The sequence below is a fragment of the Rhineura floridana genome, chromosome 5, assembly GCF_030035675.1.
Source record: "Rhineura floridana isolate rRhiFlo1 chromosome 5, rRhiFlo1.hap2, whole genome shotgun sequence".
Lineage (NCBI taxonomy): Eukaryota > Metazoa > Chordata > Lepidosauria > Squamata > Rhineuridae > Rhineura > Rhineura floridana.
Genome location: NC_084484.1, coordinates 163,808,366 through 163,836,260, shown reverse-complemented (window position 1 = coordinate 163,836,260; position 27,895 = coordinate 163,808,366). Strand labels below are relative to the sequence as shown.

General features: G+C 43.8%; 1 protein-coding gene across 4 annotated transcripts in view; it reads left to right on the top strand.

The window, feature by feature from the left end:
* DYNC2H1 (dynein cytoplasmic 2 heavy chain 1) overlaps nucleotides 1-27,895 on the top strand; it is a 438,789-nt gene that overhangs the window by 64,867 nt on the left and 346,027 nt on the right. For all 4 annotated transcript variants that reach the window (XM_061628720.1, XM_061628719.1, XM_061628721.1 and 1 more), the window contains 9 exons: nucleotides 5-387; nucleotides 951-1,083; nucleotides 1,673-1,790; nucleotides 4,535-4,647; nucleotides 4,734-4,853; nucleotides 13,365-13,515; nucleotides 15,960-16,162; nucleotides 22,563-22,745; nucleotides 27,292-27,474. In XM_061628720.1, the coding sequence (XP_061484704.1) occupies nucleotides 5-387; nucleotides 951-1,083; nucleotides 1,673-1,790; nucleotides 4,535-4,647; nucleotides 4,734-4,853; nucleotides 13,365-13,515; nucleotides 15,960-16,162; nucleotides 22,563-22,745; nucleotides 27,292-27,474 (1,587 nt within the window). The remainder of the gene's footprint in view (nucleotides 1-4; nucleotides 388-950; nucleotides 1,084-1,672; nucleotides 1,791-4,534; nucleotides 4,648-4,733; nucleotides 4,854-13,364; nucleotides 13,516-15,959; nucleotides 16,163-22,562; nucleotides 22,746-27,291; nucleotides 27,475-27,895) is intronic.

The following is a 27,895-nucleotide window of genomic DNA, read 5'->3' as shown; positions in this document are numbered from 1 at the left end:
ATAGGATTTGAACAGTCGGGCTCATGGTGAAGTCACAATCAGAGAAGCCTTGCGTGAGCTTGAGCTCTGGGGAATTGGAGCTGTCTTTACATTAACTGATTATGAAGATAGCCAGGGCCGGATGATCAAACTGATTAAGGACTGGAAAGATATAGTAAGCCAGGTTGGTGACAACCGCTGCCTCCTTCAGTCACTAAAGGACTCTCCATATTACAAAGGTTTTCATGATAAAGTTTCTGTTTGGGAGAAGAAACTTGCTGAGCTGGATGAGTATTTGCAAAATTTAAACCAAATTCAGAGGAAGTGGGTCTATCTGGAACCGATTTTTGGCCGTGGAGCTCTACCTAGAGAGCAAGCCCGCTTCAACAGAGTAGATGAAGACTTCAGGTCAGTTTTATGTTGCACAATGTCTTTCAATCCAACTATCTCAAAACACTTGTTAGAGTGAAATAGTGCAAAATTTGTTTGCAAAGCTTATTTTAATTTCATTTGTTTTTGCATTCAGGAGCAGAGTTAATAATTTGAATATTAGGCAGGCGTCATCTCTGCTATCTTTTCAGTGCCTTTTGAAGACTTTCCTCTTTCAACAAGGCTTTTAGGTTGAGACCTATCCCAGTCTGTGTCTGTGTTAGAATTGCTTAATATGTTTTTTAATAATGTTTTTAACCCTTTTTAAAGGTTTTTTTAAAAATGTTTTTAATGCTGTTTTGTTTTAATGTATTTTAAGATCTGTTTTTATGATGTTTTAAAGTGTTTTTAGTGCTTTGTTTGCCACCCTGGGCTCCTGCTGGGAGGAAGGGCGGGATACAAATTAAATAATAAATAAATAAATAAATTTAATTACACAGATATAATTGCAGATAATTATTTCGGCATTAATATATGATCTATCACATTCAGGTTAAAGAACTTATAATGACATGTTTTACACCCTGCTATTCTTTTTAAAGATCAATATTGTCAGATATCAAGCAGGACAACCGCATAACATCCTTGAATGCTCGAGCAGGAATAAGAAATGCCTTGATTACTATTCTTGACCAGCTTCAGAGATGTCAAAAATCCTTAAATGAATTCTTGGAGGTAAAAATTTCTGATTTCATAGTGCTGTAGGTAGTGAGAGCTGACAGAGATGGAGCCAAAATAAGGTAATTGAGAAACGAGGGGAGTAATAGTGCATCCCAAGGTTTACAGAAGTAGATTTTTTTAAAAAAAAAAACCCAGCAACCTAGAAGGGCAAAACAACAACAATAACCCTAAACAGCCCAAAGAAGATTGAGCATGGTCATTTTCATGGATTGGTAAATGTCAGAGGGAAAAATGCAGAAAAGCAGTGGTAGTGGAATGGCTTCTGATTTAATATATTCTTAATTTGCCAACTATTGTTTAAAAATGGTTATGGGCACGTTACTGACACAACCTGTTAGTGTAGGAGAGGTAATTCTAGTGTCAAATGAATGCAGCGTATAGCAAGGAGAAAAGTACCTGCAGCAATCTTTAGGAATGAGCGGGGTGCTTGGGCAGTGTATCTTAGTTTGTTATTACAAGTACATAGCTGCCCCTAATTTTATTTGTGAAATGTTGTAGGATATAATAATAGTATGGCAGTTTCTCAAGATGTATCACTTAAACACCTATTAAAAGCAGAATAAATATATCTATTTTTAAACAGGAAAAACGCTCTGCATTTCCTAGATTCTATTTCATTGGCGACGATGATCTTCTGGAAATTTTGGGACAGTCCACCAATCCATTAGTTATTCAGTCTCACCTGAAGAAGCTTTTTGCTGGTAAAGGAAGAGTCATTTCATTGCTTTGGGATGCCTCATGGGAAGCAATTCATAAATGAGATTAATAAATAATGCAGAGGTTTAAACTAGCATGAGAGTGCTTGCATGGAGCAGCAGCACGGAATATCTTGCTGGACCACAGAGCTTTATTAATTCCTCCTTGCCTTCTCATTCCTTGTGGCAATGTAGAATCCTCCTTTCATACCTGGAAGATTAAGAAATCCTGTATTCTCCAGAGGCGGTGAACACACGTCATGGTGGGATTACGTTGCCCTCTTATTGCTAGAGACAGGAATGCAGACTGGTCTTTGTCCATTGGACACCCCCCTAGTCTGTTTCCTGTCTTGTCATGGAGCAGACATGTTTCACCACTACCTGCTTCTTTTCACCATAAGGCTTGTGTGTCTTCTTCATTTCTCCACTGGTTGCGTCTCTCTGTGTGTATGGACTTTATCCTTCCGAGTTGTCTGTGGAGTGAGTGAACTTTGATTACCAAAACCCCCCCTCCCTTGTGCCTTTTGCCTGTCATATTCTCTGTGTTATAGGCTTTCTATCCTACCACATCCCCTTCCCCAATTTCTTTCTCTCCAGCTGACCCCATAGTCTTTTCTTCACGCCCTGCTGCCGTTGGCAGTGTCAAGGAGACAATACAGTGGGAAGAATAACAAAAAGGGTTACTGCGTCACAGCGTCAGGCATCGTTAGACCCAGCAAGCCCCACTTGGTCATTGCTCACTGAGGCAGGTGATAGGGGAGTGGGGAACAAAATGGCGTCCTCTGCCACCTTCTGTACTACAAAATTGGATTGAACATTAGGTAGTAATCTATTTTGAGGCAAATGGATTTTTTTATACAATTAAGAAAAATGATTTCTTAATTTTCCTCAGGTGCTCCGACATCACGTGGGGTTATAACGCCATCTAGCGTCCGAAGGCAAGAATGGATCGAAGTCAAGACCTGGGGCATCGAGCCCCTCCCACCCCAGTTCATTCTTGCCTTCGTTCTCTCGAGGTGTTTGGCTCTTCTATTGTAGCTAAGTTTGAGCGTGTGAGACTGTCAAAATTTATTCTTGTTTCTTCTCTCCCTCACCCTCTTTTTATATTGTCTGGGACTTTATTTTTGGGGGGGAATTTTTATTTTTACCTCACTTCGTTTCCCCGTTTTAGTCCCTTTGGTGAGGAATCTGGTGGCTGCCGTTTTCCCTTTTGGCTACCGTCTCCAAGAGATGAGCCTTCCCTGAGAGCTGCGGCTGCGGCTCTCTTTTCAGCCCGTTTTTTAGTATTTTTTCCTCTTCGACGTCTCCCCACCATAGGCGACGTCTGATTTTATTGGGCTCACCTCTCTTTTGGGACGAGCCTCCCTGAGAGCCGTGGCTGTGGCTCTCTGTTCAGCCCTTGCCTTGCCTTGCTGCCGCCTCCTACAGGTGGCGGCCGTTTTTTTATCGCTTTTAGCCTCGCTGGGAGCCACGGCTGCGGCTCCTTTTCTAACTGCTTTTTCGGCGGCGGCTGCTTGGGGCTGCGACGAAAGGCTGCTGCCTTTTTGCCTGTTTTTTGCCTAGGGCTTTCACTCGTTTCGTCGGGAGCCGCGGCTGCGGCTCCTTTAACTTCTGCTTTTTTGGTGGGGGCTGCTATTGGGTACCAATGGTACATTTTCACTCGTTAAAATAAAGCTTAATTTCTGTTTATGTGTATGCAGTTATTGAGGCATCCTTTCACAGAATCCTAGGATTACACACTTAGAAAAGATTTCCTTTTCTTCCTGTGGAGTTTTTTTCCCTGCCTCAAGCAACAGAAGGAACACATTACCCACATGGAGGTATCCTAGTGCCCACAAGAGAAAGACATTATACCTACTGGTCATGTAGTCCATTTTTCCTAATGAGGTTCATACAGAAACAAGGGACCAAGTCACACACTATACATATTTTTAAAGTGCAAGAACCTTAAGATATTCTTGGTGGGGAGCACACTAATAATTTTTATATTATTAATAATTAATATTAAAGTGGTCAGCACCAATTTTCTTAATCAGCTCATGTATGCAGCACTCACTATTCAGTGCTGATGATCACATCCATCATTTCTAGTTACATTTGATGTTTTGTGCAGCCTTGTAATTTAGTTACTAAAGCATACTCTTAGAGCGAAAAAATGGACATATACCTGGACATGTAGGCTTGTATCCAACGGGCCTACTTAGAATACACCCATTGAAATTAATGGGCTTAAGCTAGACGTGTCCATTAAATTTGTACTCTGTGCAGAACTAGCACTGGATGCAACCCAACCAGTCTAATCTACAAACACTTGTTGCCTGGTAATTATTATGTGCAAACATTTTATAAGCCTGCATATATCTTGGAAAGGTTGGGATTGAGATTTTAGTTCGCTGAAAAGAAAAGCCTTATCTTTAGTTGGAATAACCTTCCATTTGGGGAAAAAAAAGAGTGACCTTTTTTAGCAATATACGTGGACAAATTGGAAAAGACTGAAATTTCAACCCGAGTCACAGAGGGCTGTCCAAAACATTTTTGTTAGAAATCTTGCTTTTTAAGAAATTCATGTTCTTTACATTCATTCATGCATATAACGATTAGGAAATTTTAAATAAAATTAAGTAGTTGATGACAAACACATTGATTTAGTATGGCTTTGTAAAACAATACTGTAGTATGAAAGCTTTATTTTAATGTAATAATATGTAGATTGTATTTAATCAATTGATCATTAAATTATTAATTAACAGGAATTCACAGTGTGAACTTTGATGAAGATTTTAAAAACATACTTGCAATGAAATCGTTAGAAGGTGAAATTGTACCTTTAAAAAATAAAATCCTCCTGTCAAATGATGTTGAGGTAAGAGAGTAAACTACAAACATATTAACAAAAGCTGGGAGAAGTAAACGTGTTTTGTGATGTTTTCCTGATACGTTATTTGCCAGGTTTGGTTAAACCAACTGTCTTCGGTGATGAAGGAGACGTTGAAACAATTATTGGGTGACTGTGTAAACACTGGGAAAAGATCACAGGGTTCAATTGATCCATCACTTTTCCCCTCACAGGTAGTTTTTCTTTCTTTCTTTGCAAACAATAGTTATTAAAATTGTGTAAGGAGAGACTGCATGTGGAAGAATAGCTGACTTGAAAAGAAATAATATTTATTATTCCCTTTGAATTAAAGTTAATAGGTTTAGGATGAAATCAATAGATAGTCAAAATGAGTTGTATGTCAGTATGCATTGGATTTTATTTGAAAGTCCTGCACAGTTCAGGTAGAAAATTTTAGTAAGAGTGGGAATACTGTATTTTAAGAAGCACAATAGTAGTTCAAACTTCATCCAAACTGGTTTTAAATAATATTTCAATGGGCACCTAAATTAAGGGCATGATCCATAAACCTAATATTCTTTATGTTTCTGGAGCCTCAGCAGACCCTATGAATGCTCAAGGTCTTATGGTTGTGCAGAAAACTCCCAGTGTTTCTGTGGTGCAATAAACTACAACAGCTTACAGCCAAGATCTGCCTGTTTGAGTCATTTTCCCTATGAGTCCGGCCATCACAGCAGGTGTTAGCTCCACCTATCGTGCGAAGGCAAGAATGTCTTTGAAGTCAAGACTAGGGGCGTCAGGCCCCTCCCACTCTCCAGTTCATTCTTGCCTTTCGTACGAACAAGATTGAGATCTATATAGCGTAGCGATTAGCTAAGTTCTTTTGGTGTTTGTTTGTGTGTTTGTTTGACAGGGCGCGGAGGTATTGTCTCTTGTGTGTCTCCAAGTGTCCTCCTTCCCTCCGTATTGTGTTTAACTGCGTTTAACTGTATCCGAAATTTGGGGAATTCTCTTGGGGAGCCTTTTTCCCTTGCCCGGGCAGTTTGTTTCCCCTTTTGGATTACTCCCCACCCCTAGGAGAGACCGTGGCTGCGGATCCTCCTCGTCCCTTCACTTTTCCCTTTCTCTTGGGCTCTGCGCTTCCCCTGGGAACTTGCGGCTGCAATTCCCTTCTAGCGGCTTGTCTTGCTGGGCTGCCTTTTCTCCGCGCTCCGTGACGCTCTCGGAAGACCGCGGCTGCGGTTCTTCTGATCTCAGCGGGAGCTTGCGGCTGCGGCTCCCGCCATTACCCCGTCACCCGTTTTAGCCTGCCCGGGTCCGTTCTCGCCCCACTGAAGCCTGTGGCTGCGGCTGTTTCATTAGTGCCTTTACCTGAGCTCTCCCTTTTACCTCAGCTCACCTCGCTACGTGGCTTTAATTTCCCACCGCGAAGGGCTTTGCAGACGGCGACGGCGGCTCCCTCTGCGGCGGCTGCCGCATTTCCCCTACTGCCTGTTCCCTCCTGGGGGTTTTTTAGAGCCGCCAGTGCGGTTTTCGGCCCCACGGTTCCTCCTGCGAGACTGTGCTGGGCAGCCCTTCCCCCATTTCGCTTCCAGACGGCCGCCATTGCTCCTTCTCTCTCTGCCATTTTTTCCCGCTCTTTTTTCCGGGAGCCATTTTTTTAATTCAAATTTCCCGCCTTTTTTGTTACCCTTATTAACCATCGGATACCTCCCCTGCAGGCTATCTATCCGTATGTGTGTTGTATACGTGCTGCAGACAGACTTACACAGGGCTGACTTGCACACAAAATTACTGTGGCTGTAATCCTAGTGGCTGGATTATATTATCAAGGCTGGAGCTCCAATCCTAGTGGCTGGATTGTATTATCAAGGCTGGAGCTTTAATCCTAGTGGCTGAATGGTATTATCAAGGCTGGAGCTTTAATCCTAGTGGCTGGATCGTGTTATCAAGGCTGGAGCTTTAATCTTAGTGGCTGACTTGTACTAAATCTGATTTATATTGGTATATCCTGCCCCCTCTGGGGCCGTGTACCACGCCTGAAACCCAGCCTACAGCACTAATCTGAGTGTGCTAAGTCTAAATACAGCCTATAACATATTAATGCTAATACCTTAGTGCATCCTGCCCCCTCTGTGGCAGTGCACTCCGCCATCTGCCAGTGTATTCTACCCCCTCCGTGGTCGTACGCTGAGCCAGTTCGGGTCTTTACATCCTGCCCCCTCCGTGGCAGTGTACTGTACCCAAGTTAATATAATATGGCAGAACAGCCAGGCATGCCGCAATCAACCCATATGGTGCCAGATCAGCCAGGCATGCCACAAACAGCCAAGCCACAACATTCTAACACGACTAAGACCAGACACGCCAAAGCCCTGGCTAAGACAAAACATCTTTCCAGCCATAGCAAACCAAAGCGCCCACGTTACATCTCTGTGCCAGCCACCACCACAGCACCTCAGGCACACATAAGTGATATTCTCCATTCCCCTGCTGCTTCCTCTGACAAGGAACATAAGAACATAAGAACATAAGAAGAGTCTGCTGGATCAGGCCAGTGGCCCATCTAGTCCAGCATCCTGTTCTCACAGTGGCCAACCAGGTGCCTGGGGGAAGCCCGCAAGCAGGACCCGAGTGCAAGAACACTCTCCCCTCCTGAGGCTTCCGGCAACTGGTTTTCAGAAGCATGCTGCCTCTGACTAGGGTGGCACAGCACAGCCATCATGGCTAGTAGCCATTGATAGCCCTGTCCTCCATGAATTTGTCTAATCTTCTTTTAAAGCCATTCAAGCTGGTGGCCATTACTGCATCTTGTGGGAGCAAATTCCATAGTTTAACTATGCGCTGAGTAAAGAAGTACTTCCTTTTGTCTGTCCTGAATCTTCCAACATTCAGCTTCTTTGAATGTCCTCGAGTTCTAGTATTATGAGAGAGGGAGAAGAACTTTTCTCTATCCACTTTCTCAATGCCATGCATAATTTTATACACTTCTATCATGTCTCCTCTGACCCGCCTTTTCTCTAAACTAAAAAGCCCCAAATGCTGCAACCTTTCCTCGTAAGGGAGTCGCTCCATCCCCTTGATCATTCTGGTTGCCCTCTTCTGAACCTTTTCCAACTCTAGAATATCCTTTTTGAGATGAGGCGACCAGAACTGTACACAGTATTCCAAATGCGGCCGCACCATAGATTTATACAACGGCATTATGATATCGGCTGTTTTATTTTCAATACCTTTCCTAATTATCGCTAGCATGGAATTTGCCTTTTTCACAGCTGCCGCACACTGGGTCGACATTTTCATCGTGCTGTCCACTACAACCCCGAGGTCTCTCTCCTGGTTGGTCACCACCAGTTCAGACCCCATGAGCGTATATGTGAAATTCAGATTTTTTGCTCCAATATGCATAATTTTACACTTGTTTATATTGAATTGTATTTGCCATTTGTTGAAGAATTTGTTGGCTTTCCCGCTCAGTATTCGACAAACGAACCTTCCTCCGATTTACTGCCCCAAACATCTGTTCCAATAGCTCCTCAGGCACATACATCTGCCACATCCGGGCTGCAGCTGTCTCCTGATTTCCTCTCCCAACTTCTCCCAACTTCAAGCCATGCTGGCATTTTTTACCCAAATGCAGTCACTACCACAAGTTCCTGCCATACCTTAACTCAACATGGAACATCGTGCGTGTCATGAAACTCACCCTTCCTGTTCACCTAACCCCTTTGATGTAGCCAGAGGCAGATGTATTGACGAAGCTTCGTATGCGGAGGAGTCAACCTTCAATGACCACGTTGAAGGAGATGACTGGAGCGACGATTCAGATCATGAGGAGGATACATCATATCGCTTGTTTAATGCCTCAGACTATCAGCCCCTGGCACGCAGGGTAGTTAATACTCTTGGTCTCCAGACAGCGCCTTCAACTTCGTCCGCCCCAGCTATCAAAGGGGCCAAGGTCCTCAAATCCCCTGCACCTACTGAACACTACATCCCAGTGCCGGACCCAATTGCCAAATTAGCCTCTGAAGAATGGGCCCATCCACTCAAAGCTCGACGCTTCAAGAACCTGGCTGACAGACTTTACGCCCTAGCCCCAGACTTTGCCACCAAGTTAGATGTCCCTGGCATAGATGAACCAATCGCTCGCCTCGTTTCACGATCGCTTTTGCCCAGGGAAGGGGAATCCCACCTAAAAGACACTACTGAGTGACGAATAGACTTCGCCCTCCGCAAGAATCACGAGGCCACTGCCCTAGCCATGCGTGCCTCCGCTTCAGCCTCCATCTTCTCCAGAGCATCTATGATGTGGCTGGATGACCTTCTAGAGGACGCTAACCCTGATCCTGTCGCCCTCAGAAGAGCACTATTGAAATTGCGTAAGACAGCAGCTTTTGTGGCCGATGCCAATTTGGATGCCACTCAATTAGGGGCACGAGCCATGACGGCTCAAATAGTCACTCGTCGCACCCTCTGGCTTCGCCACTGGCAAGCTGATTCAGCGGCCAGATTGAACCTTTCCAGGGCTCCTTACTCCGGATCTCTACTCTTCGGCGAGGAAGCTCTAAAGGCAGTGCTGGTTGATCCAAAAGACGCCCACAAACCGGTTCTGGCCACAGTCAAGAACAGCGACCACAGGCCCTTCAGGCGATTTCCTTCCTTCCGTTCTAACCAGCCCTTTCGAGGAACACGGCCAGGAGGACGAGGCTGCGACTTCAGATCCTATGATCCCAACGCATTCATGGGCTCCTGGAACCGACGCTTCCAGGGCAGAGGTCAGTACCAAGGGCGCAGGGGCAACTCATCGTCCTCATATAAGGGAGGCCCTCGCCTACGCAAGTAGTCTTAACGCCCTCCCCATAGGTGGCAGATTACTTAATTTTGGAGATCGATGGCTGCGCCTTACTACGGTCTCCTGGATCAGGGACCTTTTCAGTTATGGCTATGCCATAGAGTTCTGGGCAACCCCATCAGACAGATTCCATCCGTCCCCTTGCCCAAGGGCACCAGCCAGGCACAACATCATGCAGACAGCTATCCACCACCTCTTGGACATAGCGGCGATAGAGCCAGTTCCCACAACTGAGAGGTCGGAAGGGGTGTACTCCCTCCTATTTGCTGTCCCAAAATGAGATTTATCATGGAGGGCGGTATTGGACCTCAAGTTTGTCAACCGTTTTGTAACATATCGCAGGTTCAAAATGGAATCACTCCATTCCATTACGGAGAGTCTGCATGAAGGAGACTTCCTGGCTTCTATCGACCTTAAGGAAGCATATCTCCATGTGCCCATTTGTATAGCTCACAGGAAGTTTCTTCGGTTTGCTTTTGGCCACCAGCATTTTCAATATAGAGCGATGCCATTCGGCCTCTCCTCTGCTCCAAGAGTGTTTACCAAGGTGCTACTCATCCTAGTGGCTTACCTCCGGACCCAAGGGGTTCATATCTACCCATATCTGGATGATCTGTTAATACGGGCCAAGTCTGAGGAGCTGGCCCATCATCACTTAATGATCACCCTCAATGTTTTGCAGGCCTACGGCTGGCTTGTCAGCTTCGACAAAAGCCATCTCCAACCAACCCAACGCCTACTACATCTAGGGGCAATGTTGGACACCCTGCAGGCAATGGTCTTGGCTCCAGATCGCATAACTGCCATCACAAACATCGCAAGGTCCCTGATGCAACAAACATCCGCAGACGTCATGCTTCTTGCCAGAACGCTCGGGATGTTCATTTCTACCATCCACATTGTGCCATGGGCTCGAGCACACACTCGACACCTTCAATGGACTCTGTTGCCGTTTCAACAGGACATTGCCAGCACCAACCATCGCAAAGTTCGTTTGAGCCCCGCACTGCGCCTCTCCTTCCGCTGGTGGACCAAGGTTCAACACCTCTCCAAGGGCACGTCGTTCAGAGAACCCCGCAGAACCGTTGTAACCACAGATGCCAGCCTCATCGGTTGGGGAGCCCACTGCAACTCCCAGTACGTTCAGGGGGTTTGGTCCACCGCGGAGCCAACTCAAAGCATCAACTGGCTGGAACTAAAGGCTGTCCACTTAGCTCTACGTCATTTTCAGTCTCTGTTCCCTTTGGACCATGTGCTCATTCGAACAGACAACACGTGTGTAAAATCACATTTGAACAGACAAGGGGGCACCAGGTCTCGTCCCCTGCAGGACTTTGCCTCCCTCATTTTTGTCTGGGCAGAACAACATCTACAATCCCTGAAAGCAGAACATCTCAGAGGGATTTGGAATGTGAGAGCAGACTGGCTCAGCAGACAACAGGTATTTCCGGGAGAATGGAAACTTCATCCAGCCATTTTCCATCGTCTCCAATGTCGGTTCGGCGCCCTCTCAGTCGACCTGTTTGCTTCCAGTCGCAATTGCCAGCTTCCCAGGTACTTTGCCCGATACCTGGACTCAACAGCAGAAGCAGTGGATGCTCTGGCAACACCATGGCCAGACGGTCTATTGTACGCCTTTCCTCCCATACCATTGTTAGCCAAAACCTTGAGGAAGGCGCGAACCGAGAGGGCACAGCTGGTTCTGATAGCACCATTTTGGCCACGCCGACCGTGGTTTTCAGATCTTCTGGTAATGTCAGTGATGGATCCTTGGACACTTCCAGTCAGGCCAGACCTTCTATCCCAGGGTCCAGTACTGCATCAGGACCCTACTTGGCTCAATCTAACAGCGTGGCGTTTGAACGGGGACATTTGAGGTCAGCTGGACTGTCTGACGCAGTGATTGATATTATTTTGGCCTCGAGAAGACCATCTACCACTCGTATTTATCAACATACCTGGGTGGCTTTCTCCAAGTGGTGTCAGTCCCACCACCATGATCCATCCCAAGCCACTGTGCATCAGGTGCTGCAATTTCTTCATAGCGGCTTTATGATGGGACTTCGACCCAACACTCTACGTCGACATGCGTCCACTCTGTCGTCCATTCTCTCAGTGTCCTTTCCTGGAGATCATATTTCCTCACATCCGTTCATCAAATGCTTTTTGAGGGGAGTCGCCCTACGCTCTCCGCCTGTTGTCCATTGGTTCCCTTCATGGAGTTTGCCGAAGGTTCTGCAGGCTTTGCAACGCCCTCCGTTTGAACCCATCAGGTCTGTGCCCCTACGTATGCTGTCCTTCAAGGTCTTGTTTCTGATCGCAATCACATCTGCCAGACGCGTTTCGGAGTTGGGCGCATTGTCTTCTGCTCGACACCTCTGCGTCTTCCATAAGGACTCTGTTGTGCTGAAGACTGATCCTTCCTTCCGTCCCAAGGTCGATTCAGTTTTTCATTGCAACCAGGACATTGTTTTACCTTCCTTTTGCCCGAATCCTACCCATCCGCTCGAGAAGGCTTGGCATTCGTTGGATGTTCGGAGGGCTCTCAAGACATACCTGTCTAGGACCCAAGAGATTGGAGTCTCTGTTTGTATCCTTTCATCCAAGGTCTATGGGGCATAAAGTATCCAATTCTACCTTATCTCGTTGGTTAAAGGCATGCATTACTTTAGCATATGAGTCCCTGAAGCTGTCAGTTCCAGCTAGTATAACGGCTCATTCTACCAGGTCAGCTGCCATTTCGGCTGCTTTTGCCACTAATGCTCCTGTTGCCGATATTTGTAGGGCTGCAGTCTGGTCTACCCCACACTCATTTATAAGGCATTATAAAATTGATCGTTATGCCTCTGCTGACGCTTCTTTCGGCAGACGAGTGTTGCAACAGGTTCTTAATAAGGATTAACACGTGGGGGGTCCCTCCCTGTATGGGCTGCTGTGGTACATCCTGCTGTGATGGCTGGACTCATAGGGAAAATGGACCATTGGTCTCACCTGAAGGGTGATTTTCCTATGAGTACGGACATCACGACCCTCCCAGTTGGAGGATGACTATATATTTTTTAATGTGTTACATATTACTGTTACGCTATTATATTTAAATTTAAGAGTGAAGTCAAGGCTTCTAGTTCTGTTATACCGCTATGTTGCAGTCATGTTACTATGCATGGTACTATTGTGTTATTTTCCTGCTGCCAGGCCGGTTGGCCTTGTTCTTGTATCTTTATATATTTCTCCTTAGACTCGCTGCGAATGAACTGGAGAGTGGGAGGGGCCTGACGCCCCTAGTCTTGACTTCAAAGACATTCTTGCCTTCGCACGATAGGTGGAGCTAACACCCGCTGTGATGTCCGTACTCATAGGAAAATCACCCTTCAGGTGAGACCAATGGTCCAATCTATTTGAGGCTGAGAGCTGTGACCACTACCAGTCACGAATGGTGCCAGTAGCTATTGCATAGCCTGGATATACCTTGAGCTTTCTGGGGGACTGTCAGGTAGAAGCAGCAACATGATATGACCATTTGTTGATTTTGCTTTAAATCTCTTGTGTCATAGACACGAGTCATTAGCAGCTCAGTCTGTGCTACAAGCATCCAAATTATTGCTTATTATGCACAAATAATCATAACCCTTTATTTTCATACAGAATGAATGCCCATGGGTACAATCCTATGTGCACTATCTGAGAGTAAGCCCCATTGAACTCAGTGGGATTTATTTCTGAATAGACATATAGAATTGTTATTCAGCTACTTGCAGAGCTGTTTGCTTATTATGTTTTAGTGGAAGAGTACTGAGGATTTGTAGCTTGGTTAACACTGAACAAAGTAGCAAAATTTGTGTAAGACATTTGTAAATATTCTTGCTTTTGAATACTGTTTTCTCAATAGATTCTTTGTTTAGCCGAACAAATTCAGTTCACAGAAGATGTTGAATCTGCAATCAAAGAGGGTAATTTGCAACAGTTAGAATTAGAACTGATGGCTAAATTGGAGCATTATACCAGCATAGACACCAATACAGAAGATTCAGGCAATGCAGGTATGAACGGGGATTGCAGCTGCATTTTCTTCAGACTTGAAATCATTTTGTCATAAATGAAATGTGCACTTGCTGTTATTAATTACTTTAATAATTTTATTTTCCCTTATTGCATGATTGGAATGATGGGTATAGCTTTGCAAGGCTGTACTGTTATTGACTGTTTTGTATGTGATCAACCTACAATATTTTATTTAGACTACTTTTTGTTACCAAGGCTTCCAGAAGAATTTGAAACAATGTACTATGCAGAGAAATAACCATCAATGATATTTATGAATGAATAATCAATAACCATCAGTGAATTATGAAATAATCACAAATTGCTGCAGTGGTTCAACACATACTAAGATCTTTAATTGCTTAGATTGTAGGATAATGAGAAAGGCCCCCTCTGTTGACTTCAAAACCCAGGTTGGATGATTTAGAGAGAAACCTCAGACACATACCTGAGCCTTGGGCCGTGCAGGGCTTTCTAAATCAATGATATCATATTGAATTTGGCTTGATACGATAATGTATAGGCAGCCAATGCAGGTTTCACAAAACAGGTGTTATGTAACACTGTACAGACACCTGTCAGTATTGTAGGAGTTGTATTCTGTGTTAGTTGAAGTTTCTGGATTGTTTTCATGGGAACCTTAATGAAGAGTGCATTACAGCAATCCAAATGTGAGGTGATATCACTCAGGCTAGGTTACAAGAATAACTGTAGGTGGTGCACTAGCCATAGCTGGAAATAGGCACTCCTTGGGTCTCAAGTGACAGTGAGACCTGTGTTTCCCAAACTGTGGGGAGCCTGTGCAAGTGGATTGCAGGCTTCAGTGTTTTTTTTCCCTGTCAGAATGCTGTGGTAAGTGGACTGGCATTTTTGCTCATGCCGCTGCTGCAACCTGTCAGCCACTTAGTTTTTATTTTTTTAAAGAAAGGATGGGGAGGGAAGGAAGGATCAGCAGGGAATCCCTGCATGCTCAGGCTGCTGCTGCCTGCCGCCTGCCAACAAGCAGTGAGTGCCTCCTTCATCCCATGCTAGGGCTAGCTGGAGGAGAAAGGTGCATAGGGAGGAGTGGCAGGAATGTTCCCACATGCTTAGGCCTGTTACCTGCCAGCCAGTGACAGGTGCCTCTTTTGCCCTGTGCCAGGGCTTGCTTTTTTAAAAAAAATTGGGGTGGAAAGAAGGAGCCGCAGATCCCTACATGCTCAGGTTGCTGTTGCTGCCAGCCAGGTGGAACTGGTGGAGGGTGCTTCATTTCCCCATGAAGAAGCTTTTCTGAAGGGGGGTTGCTCAAGTAACGTGTGTATTCACATTTGTGTTTTTAAGAGAGGTATGTATGCAGGGCTGGTGCCAGAGGGCCCCCTGAAGGGCTTCTCCTTAGGGTGGGAAGGTAGCGCTCCCATTCCGCATTCTGCGGTAGCATCGACTCTGCCTCAGATCGCAGAGAGGGAACAGTCAGCCACCCTACAAACTGCATAGGCCTGAAATGCCTGTCCACATGCTCCACTTACCTTTCCTGTTGTAGTGAATGCTGTGCATGCTTTGCACACATACCTGCCAGCAACCAAGATCACGGCGGAGGCTTCGCTAAGGGACTACCGCCCCTGCTTCCATCTTGTTTGATGGCAGGCATATGCATGTGTAGTGTAGTGCACATGTGTGCCATCAACCAAGATGGCGGCGGGGGCATCAGCCCCTTAGGGAAGCCCCTGCCACCATCTTGGTTGATAGCAACTGCATGCACAGTGCACATGGCATTCACATTGAGGTGATGGGAGAGGTAGGTGTGGCATGTGGACAAATGCTGAGGGCCTGGGGTAGGCTGGTGCCCAAGGGCGCAGTCATGCCTGGCACCGGCCCTGTATCTATGTATGATTTGTGTGAGAGAGGGAGATATGTCTTTGTGTGTGGGGGGGAATGGAGGGAGGGAGTGAGGGAGAGATCTCTGTGTACATGTGAGAGAAAGAGATGTGTATATATGTGTGGTCAGGGGGGCAGAGATGCATTTGAGCACAGGGGGATGTGCATGTTTGTTAGTATGAGAGAGAGAAATAAATGAAGAGGGGGAGGTATGTATGCATATGTGGTATATATGAGAGAGGGAGAGGAAGTACCTGGGCAGAGAGAGGGGGGGTTATGTGTGGTTCTGTTTATAAAGCATATATATGAATATATGAAGTACAATTGGGACTGGCAGGACATAGCTGACTTCCCATGGTAAACATGAGTTGGGGAGGCAAGGAATCAGCAATGACTACTCTGTCAATTTTGCCCTGTGATATGCCCCCATGTTTTTAATTGAACTAATAAATGACGTCTCTAAACTTTTTTTGTTTTTGTTATTTATTTGTAACCATAAGTGAAAAGATTATGATTGAAGAAAGCAACATTAATATAGTTGCTTTCAAACTCTTAAAGGTCTCTTGGAAATTATGTTATTTATCCTCAGAATCTGGAATCCTTGAGTTGAAGCTTAAAGCCCTTATTCTTGATGTTATTCATAACATTGATATTGTACGACAGCTAAATGAAGCCCAGGTCCAGAGTGCTGATGACTGGGCCTGGAAGAAGCAACTCAGGTTTTATCTTACAAATCAAAAATGCTACATTCAGATGGTGGATGCTGAACTCCAGTACACTTACGAATATCAGGTACTGTTTTCACTTCAGTTTCCATTTTGAATGCAGAATCTCATAATCATGCATTGTTCTTTCACTGAGAAATACGGCTGCTCCCCTCCCCGCACCTTGCAGCACGTTCCATTTTATTTATGGGGATCCAAAATGATAGTCGTCCCTGTCAAGTAGCTTAAGTGTAGCAGGCACAGTAAAAGCAACGGTAACATTTTTGTGTGCTTGAAACACTTACTGACTCTTGTGACCCAGAATGGATGAAGAATTCTTTTAATTTTTCCTCCTTATAATGAGGTTCCCATCAACTGTAGATAAAATGGCTGCTAAGGAAAATATTTAGATTAGGATCTAGAAGACAACTTAAGGTGTTCCCAGTGTGATTTTTAAGGAGTGTTTCTCCCTGAGCAACAGACTCCGAAGCTGGTTTTGAAGTTCTGCTCAGTTTGCCTTGGATGGATGAAACTAGTTGCATATTTATTTAAATCCTGGCTTTGATCAGAATGACCACTTCTAATCACTTGGATTCTCTTGAAGCTCTGTTTCCACTAGCATCTGTCACCTTTGTAAGTTGCTTTGGGTCACTTTTTGTGAAAAAAGTAACTAATAAATGTAATAAGTAATAATTTTCCCTAGGTAGCATGCTGTCAGACAGCTGGTATAGCACAGTGGGGAGGAGAGCCTGGCTGGGAGTCCAGAGTCGTGAGTTTAAATCCTGCTCATGTCTCCTGGGTGTCAAGGGCCAGCTAAAGATCATTCCCTCAGTGAGTGGCTCAGGGGTTACGTGCCCTGCCACCTGTGCAGCCGTGGGCAAGCTGCATAGTCCCAAGGAGCCCAGTTGTCCCCCCAGCTGGCAACTGTGGACAAGGAAGGGGCTGGCTTGTGCAGCTGTGGTAAGCTGAGCAAGTCCTAGCCAGCTGGGAGGACTAGCCTCAGAGGGAGGCAATGGTAAACCCCCTCTGAATCCTGTTTACCATGAAAACCCTATTCCTAGAGTAGCCATAAGTCGGGATTGACTTGAAGGTAGTCCATTTCCATTTCCAGCATGCTGTCATGTGGGTTATAGCGCCATCTAGTGTCCAAGGCAGTCCATTTCTATTTCCAGCATGCTGTCACGTGGGTTATAGCGCCATCTAGCGTCCAAAGGCAAGAATGCACAGGAGTCAAGACCCTAGTTGCTCTTTCTGGTCCCACTCCAGTTCATTTTTGCCTTCGTCTGAGGCTGATCTCTTTATCCTTACTGTAGTGAGTTTTTCTCTGTGTGTTTAGGATTGTATACTTTTTCCGGGAGGTGTGAGGAGCATGAGAGGGTTTTTCGGTGTGGGGCTATTTTCTTTCCTTGACTTTTAAATCCAAGCCCTCTCTATCTTCCCTCCTCCCTCTCGGCCTTCAGGGCTTGTGGCTCTGGTTCCACAGATTTCCCCCCTCCCCTAGCAGAGAGAGCTCTCTTACTAGGCCTGAACAGTGGCAGGCTGTCCCCAGCGGCAACAATAGAATAATGTGGTGGCTCCTCTAGGGGGCCTCAGAGTAGCCACGCCAGAACAGCAGCAGGCCATTTCTAAGGCACACTAGAAAAACCTGGTTCCTCCAAGGGACCTCAGTGTAGTGAGGCCATATGGATTGCTTCATGAGACTCAGCTCAAAGTTCCAGTTCTCCCAAGTTTGAGCAGTAGCTGGCCATGTTCAGAGACAACAGTAGAATAACCTGGAGGCTCTTCTTGGTGGAGTGAAAGTATGTGAATGGCCTCATGAGTATCAGCTCAAAGCTCCAGTTTTCTGAAGGCCTGAACAGCAGCAGGCCATTTTCAAAGGCACCTCTTCTCCAAAGGCTTGATGTGCAGCAGGCACTTTCCAGAGGCAGCTGTAAAATAACCTGATAGCACCTCTTTGGGGTCTTAGGGTAGTGAAGGTGTATGAACTGCCTCATAACTCAAAAGCTCCAATCTGTTCCTTGGTACAGTTGCAGCCCTTCATAACTGGCTGTGTAAATTTATGCAGTCCTTCAAAACTGCATGTGTAAACTTTTGTACCCCTTCATAACCTGATGCCTTTGTAACCTGATGGTTCCCTTAGGGGACCTCATTGTAGACAGGGTATACAAATTGCCTAATGAGCTTCAGCTGAAGACTCTGCTCTGTTCCTCTGAACAATTGCAGCCCTTCACAAAGCTCTGTGTAAATTTTGGCACCCCTTCATAATATCCAGTGACTTCCTTACGGAGGAGGATCTTATTGTAATTTGACTTCCTTATGGAGGAGGATCTTACTGTCATCACGGTGGGAAAATGTAAATAAGCAAGATAAGTGAATTAAACTGAATATGGCTCTGTCAACTACATGAGAGTTTCTGCCCTATCTAATTCTAGGGTGTCAATGCAAAACACCAATTGCTTCTCTGAACAGTTGCAGCTCTTCATGTTGTCTGAGCAAATATTTGAATTTATCCAGGGACTTCTATGGAAGCTCTAAGGGTCCTGTGGCTATCTCCTGGGGTAAATGTAACTTAGCAAAATAATGTAAACTACGCTGGTTGCTCAGTTACGTCTTCACAAGGAACCCTTCACAAGCAGATTGCTGGATGACTTAAGACAGTTTAAAATTCCATTTAGCCTTTGGTAAGGCTTACTTCACTGTTTTGATATGTGTAACTAAACTCAAGGTTACTCACATAGGCATATATGCGCTGAAGTGCAGTGCTCCTGGAAGGTGGTGCTTGTTTAGTCAAGTTCTGACTTTCATCTGCAGGTCTCTGGGCAACTTATAGCAGTTTAAAACGCCATTGTATCAATTTGTGTAACCTGACTCAAGCGCATTGGCTGGAGTTGAGGGCAGTCCAACTGGCCCTTTATCACTTCCAGTCAAGACAATGCCTGCGTGAAATCCAGCTGGAACCAGCAAGGCTAAAACTTTTATCAATTTGTGTAACCTGACTCAAAGTGCGCTGGCTGAAGTTGAGAGCAGTCCATCTGGCCCTTTGTCACTTCCAGTCAAGACAATGCCTGTGTGAAATCTCACTTGAACCAGCAAGGCTCAAACCATTCAGGCAGAGGCCTCGGTAATATTCTATTGGACCGAGAGACACCTGCTGCTCTTGCGGGCAGAACACCTCAGTGGGGCCCTGAATGGCACTGCAAATTGGATCAGCAGGCAGCAAGTGATTCCGCAGGAGTAGAAGCTACATCCAACAGTATTCCTCCTTCTCTTTGAGGTATCTAGAGACAAGAGCTGAGTCTGTAGATGCTCTTCTGTCTCCTTGGCCGGACGGCATCCTGTATGTGTTGCTCCCATTCCCCTGCTAGGCAGAGTATGCGTTTGGCATTTTCCAGCTGGTGGGCTTCCTGTAGACTGCAATTCTCCAAGCCACTGTCCAGTGGGTCTTACAATTCATTCACAGAAGTTTGCAGATGAGCTCTCATCCTCTAGTTAAACGTTTTCTGAAGGGAGCTGGTTTGCTCGATCTGATAATATGGAATTGTTTTCCATCTTGGAGCTTACAGAAGGTGCTGAAGGTACTGCAGGGTTCCTCATTTGAGCCCCTCAGAACAATGCCCTTGTGAATGTTTTCTCTCAAGGTCCTTTTTCTAGTGGCCACCACTTCGGCTTCATGGGGGTCAGAGTTGGGAGCACTGTCATTGGCTGTCATCTCTGTATATTTCATAAGGACTCAGTCGTTCTGTGTCCTGATCCATCCTTCCGACTCAAAATAGGCTCTCAGTTTCACGGTAACCAGGACATTGTACTGCTGTTCTTTGGTCCTAATCCTGCTCACCTGCTCAAAAAAGCCTGACACACTCTTGATGCCTGCAGAGCCTTCAAGGGCATTTTCAAGATGTCCTCAGAGCCTTCAAGGTCTACCTTTGCCATACCCAAGACATATGGCTAACTGAGTCCTTGTTTATATCCTTTCAATAAAGTGACAAAATCCACCTCATCTTGTTGGGACTCCTTCAAGTTTCAGGTGCCTTGCTATAACATGGAGCATTCTACTAGGTTTGCAGCCACCATGCCGGCATTTGCAGCTAATGCATCTCTTGTATTCATCAGTCACTTGTTGAGCCCCAGTGCCCTCAGGAGGATCAAGCAGGGGGGCTGGATGAGCTTCCACTCCTTCCGTTAGGGCAGGAGGAAGAATCAGAGGGTGTTGAGACTTTCCTGAATGAGGAGGGAGGATGTGTGTTTGACACTGTGCCAGTTCCCAGGGTCAATTCTCCCGCCGAAGAAGACCGCAATCAAGTTTCAGACGCCCCAACGGAACTGTTGGGGAATGTCTTGGCGCATGCACCAAGTCCACCCCCGAGCCCCCCTCATGGCACGTTAAGCATTTCCCTGCCTCCTGAAGCCAAGCTGACACCTTTTGAGACTGTTGTCAGATGAGCCAGCGGAGGCATGCCCCCTTTCACCCCGCGCAAGATGCCGGGAGAAACGCTTTGGTCAGAGGGAGGGTCTGTGAAGGAGTCAGAGATTATGAGCAAAGACCTTTCCTATTTAAGGTTGCACCCCACTGATCTCGGTGCTGAGTCAACTCTCTTTACATGCCACAGAGTATGCTTAAGTAGCTTAGTTAGGGACTGTAGTGAGTTAGCATAGCGTGCCTATGAAACGCATTGCCTTCAATGTTACTTTAATAAAACAGGAATTAATTCCAGCCTTGTCTCCTTCTCGTGAGTCTCACTCTGGGCAGGACAGCACTATAAGATGGACTGCTGTGCCTCTGATGACACTTCTTTTGGGAGGTATATTCTGTGGCAGGTTTTTTCTCATGTTTAGGCACTGGGTAGTCCCTACTAGGGCTGCTTTGGTACATCCCACGTAATGGCATGCTACCTGGGGAAAATGGACTGTTGGTTTCACCCGAAAGGTGGTTTTCCCAGGTATCATGCCATCATGGTCCTCCATGGTGGAGGCTGCCTTCATTGTAAGGTTCCTTTAATTCGACTACGTTATAATGTGTTAATGAGTTAAGACCTTTTTGTATGTGTTCTGGCTGTTGCTGCTCATCTGTTGTTCTTTTCCTTGCTGTTCTGCCTGTGATGGCAGTCAAGAAGTCTCATTTTGGCCTCATCTCAAATGAACTGGAGTGGGACTAGAAGGAGCAGCTAGGGTCTTGACTCATGTGCCTTCTTCCCTTTGGACACTAGATGGCAATATAACCCACATGATGGCATGATACCTGGGAAAACCGCCTTTCAGATGAGACCATCAATTTTAATAACTCTCCCACAGTCTGCCTCTGCTTTATTCTACAACAGTTATTTCGAAGATTGCAGCTGGAATAAGGGCCAAAGTACATGTGACATTCATCACATGGTTTACACTAGCATGGCTGTTTTTTTTATAAATAGGCAGTGCAGAGGGTCCTTAGCTTGATCGGGACAATATCATGAGGGATGCCAATGGAACATAAAAAGAAATCTGCTGGATCAGATGGGACGCCTATCGACCTTTTCTCATAGTGGCCATTTAGATGCCTGTGGGAAGCCCACAAGCAGGACCTGTGCAACAGTGCTGTCCCATTCGCATTCCACAGCAAGCATACTGTTCAGAAGCATACTGTTTCCAATTCTGGAAGTAGTATGTAGCCATCATAATAGTAGCCGTTGATATCCTCCGTGAATTTGTTGTATCTCCTTTTAAAGCTGTCTAGTTTGGTGGACATTATTACATCTTGTGGTAGTGAATTCCATAGTTTAACTATGTGCTGTGTAAAGAAGTACTTCTTTTTAACTATCTTCCAACAGTCTTCCAATATTCAGTTTCATGAGATGACTGGAGGTTCCAGTATTGTGAGAGAGGCAACCCCCCCATCCTTTTTCTGTCATACTTTTCCACACCATGCATAAATTTTTATACCTCTATCATGTTTTCTCTTGCCCACCTTTTTTCTATGCTAAAATGCTTGTAGGAACTTTCCTCCCATTGCAAATAGAGAATGCACTGGAAAGTGAGTGGGAGGTGGATTCCAATCAGGACCATGATGTACCAGTTAGCTGTTGCCCTCCTCCCACTTCCCATGGTTTTGACCAACCATGCACTGGCAAACACGTGACATATGCTATGTCCAGAGTTTGGAAAAGTTACTTTTTTGGACTACAACTCCCATCAGCCCACTCCAGTGGCCATGCTGGCTGGGGCTGATGGGAGTTATAGTTTAAAAAAGTAACTTTCCAAGCTCTGGTTATGTCTAGTATGGCTCTAAGGTACAATTTATCTTTCATGGTGTACTTTCTGCCTTCCTTAATTCCATAGCAACTGAACAGATGTGTGGGAGACTTTAAGAAAAATGAACATATATGAATTTCTGCACATTTCTGCATAGATATTTATTTGGACTTCACAGTTTGTTGTCTATTTTACATCTGAGCTAGGTTTATAAATTTTATCTTATTGTGCTAAATAATAAGTTATGTGTTTCATGCTATTAGGGTAATTCTCCAAAGCTTGTTTATACACCATTGACTGATAAGTGTTACCTCACACTTACTCAAGCTATGAAGATGGGCCTTGGAGGAAATCCTTATGGTCCAGCAGGAACTGGCAAAACAGAATCTGTAAAGGCTCTGGGAGGACTACTTGGAAGACAAGTTTTGGTTTTTAATTGTGATGAGGTAAAGTAACACATCAACATAATTCAGTCTTGCTTTTAGCCTTTATAATCCCTTAAAAGGCGTGGAGAAATGACCTATATCAGGGATAGGAAATATCTGGCACACCAGGCCTCTGAATCCAGCATTCTCCTTAGGCCCAGTTCTCCCCTCCCTGTGGCAACCCCTTCCCCACTGCAGCTGCTGAGCTATAATCTGGTCAGATGCACAGCATGGCAGTGGAGGGGGGTTCACACAGGGAGGGGAGGTATAAAATATCCCCACCAACCGTTCACTCCCTAGTTGCTGCCTAGCTGTACTGATACTGTACTGAACTATACTGTTTCTCTGTTACTGAGCTGTAATCTGTTGGCTGAGCACTGGGGAAGAGGGAACTCCTTGTGTTTCTTTTCTGCACAGTGGATGAAGGGAGCCCCTTTCTCAGTACACACAGCACTGAAGTAAAGGGAGTTGCCCATGGAGAAAGAGATCACAATCTTTCTCCATGAACATTTTGCAGCATTTCTGTGCAGAGTTACAAAAGGGAAGACTCTTTCTCAGAGTGTAGAAGCTAAGTGAGCTGAGTGCGTAGGTATGCCCAGGTGCGGGGTCAGTGAAGCATATATGTTTTGGTCCTATCTACTTTCAATTTTGGACCCACTAGAGGTGTAGAATTTCTAGAAATTTTTTTTTTTTCAATAATTTTTATTCAGATTTTCATAAAACATACAAGACGAAATCATAAAACATTCAAAGACAAAAAACAAAATCAAAAATAGTTAAACAAAAAGAAAAAAAGAAAAAAAAAACAAAAATAAAAAATAAAGAGTAAAATATTGACTTCCCATTTGTCAAAGATCAAATCAGTTATAAGTCTATAATATATAACAATCCTGTCTCTTAAGTCATATTATAAAATCACTTTCCTCCAGTAGTTATCTTACTTAATCATCAAATCTCATAAACATTACTTTATTCTTTCCACAAAAAGTCAAAGAGAGGTTTCAATTCTTTAAGAAATATATCTATCAATTTTTTTTTCCAGATAAGCATATCGATTAATCCATCTCATTACTAATTATGATAATCTTATTGTCATAACCATAGTCAAAATAAACATTTCAATTAATCCATCACATCAGAATCTGTTAGGTTCAGTAATTTCAGTAGCCATTGTTCTATTATCCCTATTAGTTCCATTTTCCATCTTCCATCTTCAGTAGTCTTGTTAAGTCCAGTAATTTCAGTATCCAATCTTCCATTATCAGTATTCCATAATAATCTTGCTGTCAAAGCCATAGTCATATAGTAAGAGTCTGATGGGAATTACCTCTATCCCAAATATTTTCTTGCCATCCATTCTGAATAGGTTGCTGAAATACTGCTGTAAAATCATATCTCTGTTCTTTTTTTCAAAATACACTGGGTCATCTCTTGAAAGTTTTTCCATTGTCACATGGCTGCAGTTAATTCCATAGATTTTCTCTATATTGGGCTCCATCACATCATTCCAGTCCAGAAGATTATCCATGCCATTGATAACTTTATCTCTAGAATCTTCATTAATTTCTTCAGAGATAACATTGAGTTCCAAACAATAGATTTTATTTCTAAAGTCCATAGACTCCAAATCTTGTTCCTGTTCCACGTTTGTTCCAATCTCCGGGATCTCCTCTCTCACAGGGACCCCTGTTCCAGTCTCCAGGGTCTCCTCTCTCACAGGGACCCCTGTTCCAGTCTCCAGGGTCTCCTCTCTCACAAGGACCCCTATGTCTTTAATCTCCTGTGTCTCCAAACAATAGATTTTGTTTCTAAAGTCCATAGACTCCAAATCTTTTTCCTGTTCCACGTTTGTTCCAATCTCCAGGGTCACCTCTCTCACAGGGACCCCTATATCTTTAATCTCCTGCTTCATTTTACTCAATTCAATTTTCAGCTCCTTACAACCCTGTCGCAGGTTTTGTTTCGTTATCTCAATCTCATCCATTATTTTCTGAAACATAGTTATTTCCAGATTCTCAGCCACTTTCTTAATTGCCATTTTAAAAGAAAAATATAGGAAAACCACTTCTTATTTCAGCAACAATTGGGTTAATACTCCAAACTTGGTGACATCACAGTATAAACAGAGCAGACAGCCTTATCTCTCCATGCTTAAGTAAACAAAATGCAGTTCCCAGGATCGAAACAATTAATGGCGGTCGTCAGGAAACAGATTCGTCAAAATAAAATAGACCAAAAAGAGAGTAGTCTCAGACAATATAATATTCTTCAAAATAAAAATCTGGAATAGAAATCCCTCTTCTGTGTATATCTTTAGAATGCAAATCCAGGACAGCTTTTTGCAACAAAAACAGAGATAAGCTATTAATTAGTGAGTAGCAGAGAGAAGTTATGGCTCCCCAGTGAGATGTCAAAAACCGATCAATCTGGCAAATCTCTTTTAAACAGCAACAATTTAAGTCAAGTAAAAGAAAAATATAGAAAGAAGGGTGCTTGCCTGTTAGTGCGTTCTCTCTTAGAAGATAAGATGAACGTTCGCTTTATCAGATAGAGCTTGTTGTTGAAAATCCGTCCCACCTTCGTCGGCTGGACCTCGTCCCATAAATTAATGAGATCTGGTCGTCCCAACAAAAATAGGCTTTGAGGTTAATCTCTTCGTTTCTCCCTACCCGGGAGAAGTTTAATCAGTCAAAAAAAAAAAAATCTGACTGATATATCTGAATAAGCTTCTTTTGAGGCAGGAGCCCGTCTCAAAAGCAGGCACAGGCTAAGTCACCCTTCCCGGAACAGAATTTCTAGAAATTTTGAAGCCATGGGGAAAGAATGTATTTTTCTTTTTTTTTAAATGGAAATTTTCAGAAAAAAATAAAAAATGAAATATTAACACATTTTACAGATTGAAAGTCACATTGTTACTTCAGGAACATAAAATGTAATTATATTTTGGCATAAAATTATCACATTTGGTATATTAAAAGTACATTTTATTCAATTATTACAAATTGAATTTATTTTTTAAAATTCTTACTTTTTTTGGTAACAAATGGATCTAAAAGATCCTGAACTGTAAGGAACACCTGAACTGTAGGGAACTGTAGGGAACTCCAGTTTATGAGGAGCAGGCAAAAAACAATTAAAAAAACCCAGATGAAACCTCAACATTAATAACAAAGAAAATTATTTATGTCTCCGCTAGTCCTCCACAGTGTCAAGCAGACATAAAGCATCCATTCCCATAAAAAGAACTGAGAAAAAAAGGGGGGGCAAGATTCAGTGAAATATTTTATTCATCATGCTAAAATAAAACATTGCATAATCCATTTTTTCTTCATTTTTTCAATTTTTCCAATTTTTCAGAAAAAAACCCAAAAAAGGCTTTGGAAAAAAACAGAATCCCCCCCCCAGTTTCTTCCAGGCCTCCACATCTCTAGGACCCATGCATTGCTGGTATATGGACCCCAACCACTTTGCACTGAGGGAATGTGGTCCTTGGGGGTGGGAGGAAGGTTCCTTAGATACCCTTCTCCTGGTACTCCTGCTTTCAAAGATCAAGTAGTTGGTTACTACAGAAAGATCTTTCACAGTTGTGGCAGCTTAATTGTGAAATTTTCTCCTGAGACATGTTTGCTTGCCCCCCTCTCTTATTTCTTAGCCAGTATGCAAATCCTATTCTGTTTTTATGCTGTTAGTTTTTAAATTAAATAATTAATTAAGTACATAAGTAAGTCTTTGACCCTTTTCATGGCTCTTTATTGTTTTTATCTGGGTTCTTTTCTTTTGCCCTTCATATTTAACTTCCTTTTTTAAACAGATATGCTTCCTATTATTAGTATTTTAATATTTATTTGCTGCTTTGTTTTTATTGCTTTTTCTTTGTAAGTCTCTTTGAAGCCAAGTTGTGGAAGGCAAGGTAAAAATATCCTGAATAAACAAATACAATGATTTGTAATGTATATATAAATACAATAACCTTCAGACCACATTTCCCCCTGCCCAAGCCCTCTGTGTGATGAATCATTAATGGTTCTTGGACGCTCATGTTTCCTTTTGTTTCCCCAGTGCCATCTCTGGTTCCTTGTCAGCATGTGAAGGACACAACAGAGCCAAGGTTTCTTAGTTTGGTTTATTTATTTATTAAATTTATATACCGCCCCATAGCCGAAGCTCCCTGGTTGTTATCTTCTATCACAATGACAGGAGAGAGGCAGGAAATGTGGAAACCTAAGACTTGATCCCAGTCTCCCCATGCATGATGGGGAAGTAGGGTCTGAATAGGCCCTACTATATTTTTTCCAAGTATCATTACATTCCCCCCTTTAATATTTTATTAAACTTTTCAAAAAGGAAATAGGGATGGGCTATAGCTCAGTGACAGAGTATCTGCCTTGCATGCAGGTTTAATCCCTGACAATTCCAGGTAGCCCCCGTCTAAAACCCTGAAGAGCCACTGCCAGTCAGTGTAGACAATATTGAGCTCGATGGATCAATGGTCTGACTTAGTATAAGGCAACTTCCTATGTTCCTAATGTGAGTACTGAAGGTTCTGAACTATGATTCTTATTTTAAGGGCATTGATGTGAAATCAATGGGGCGAATATTTGTTGGTTTGGTGAAGTGTGGAGCTTGGGGCTGTTTTGATGAGTTCAATCGACTAGAAGAAGCTGTGCTGTCTGCTGTATCTATGCAAATCCAGACAATTCAACATGCTTTGAAGAAACACCAACCTGTTTGCGAGTTACTTGGAAAGGAGGTATAGTATCTTGGCCTCTTTTGCAACCATTCTCCTCTGCCATTTCCTTTATTGTGGGACACGGATTTCCTGATTCACAAGTTTTCTACCTTGTTTGCTGCTGTACTCTGCCTATGACACTGTGCTGTGGTTTAATCTGTAGGACCTTAATGAGTGGAAGAATCAACCTTGGAGATCATCAACTCTTTTAATAAATTTCTTATGAAACCTTGTTTTGCATCAGAAACAAATGTAAAGGCCAAATAATTGCCCTAACCTTAGATCAGTATAATTCTAAGGATTTTATTAATTTGAATTTTCAAACTGCTTTGTGTCAACACACGTTTTCAGAAGGTGCTCATGAAGTGAAAGAACATAGAACTAGATAGATGTCTAAAGTGTATTGGTATGACATCACTGGATCAGACCAATTGTCCCTTAG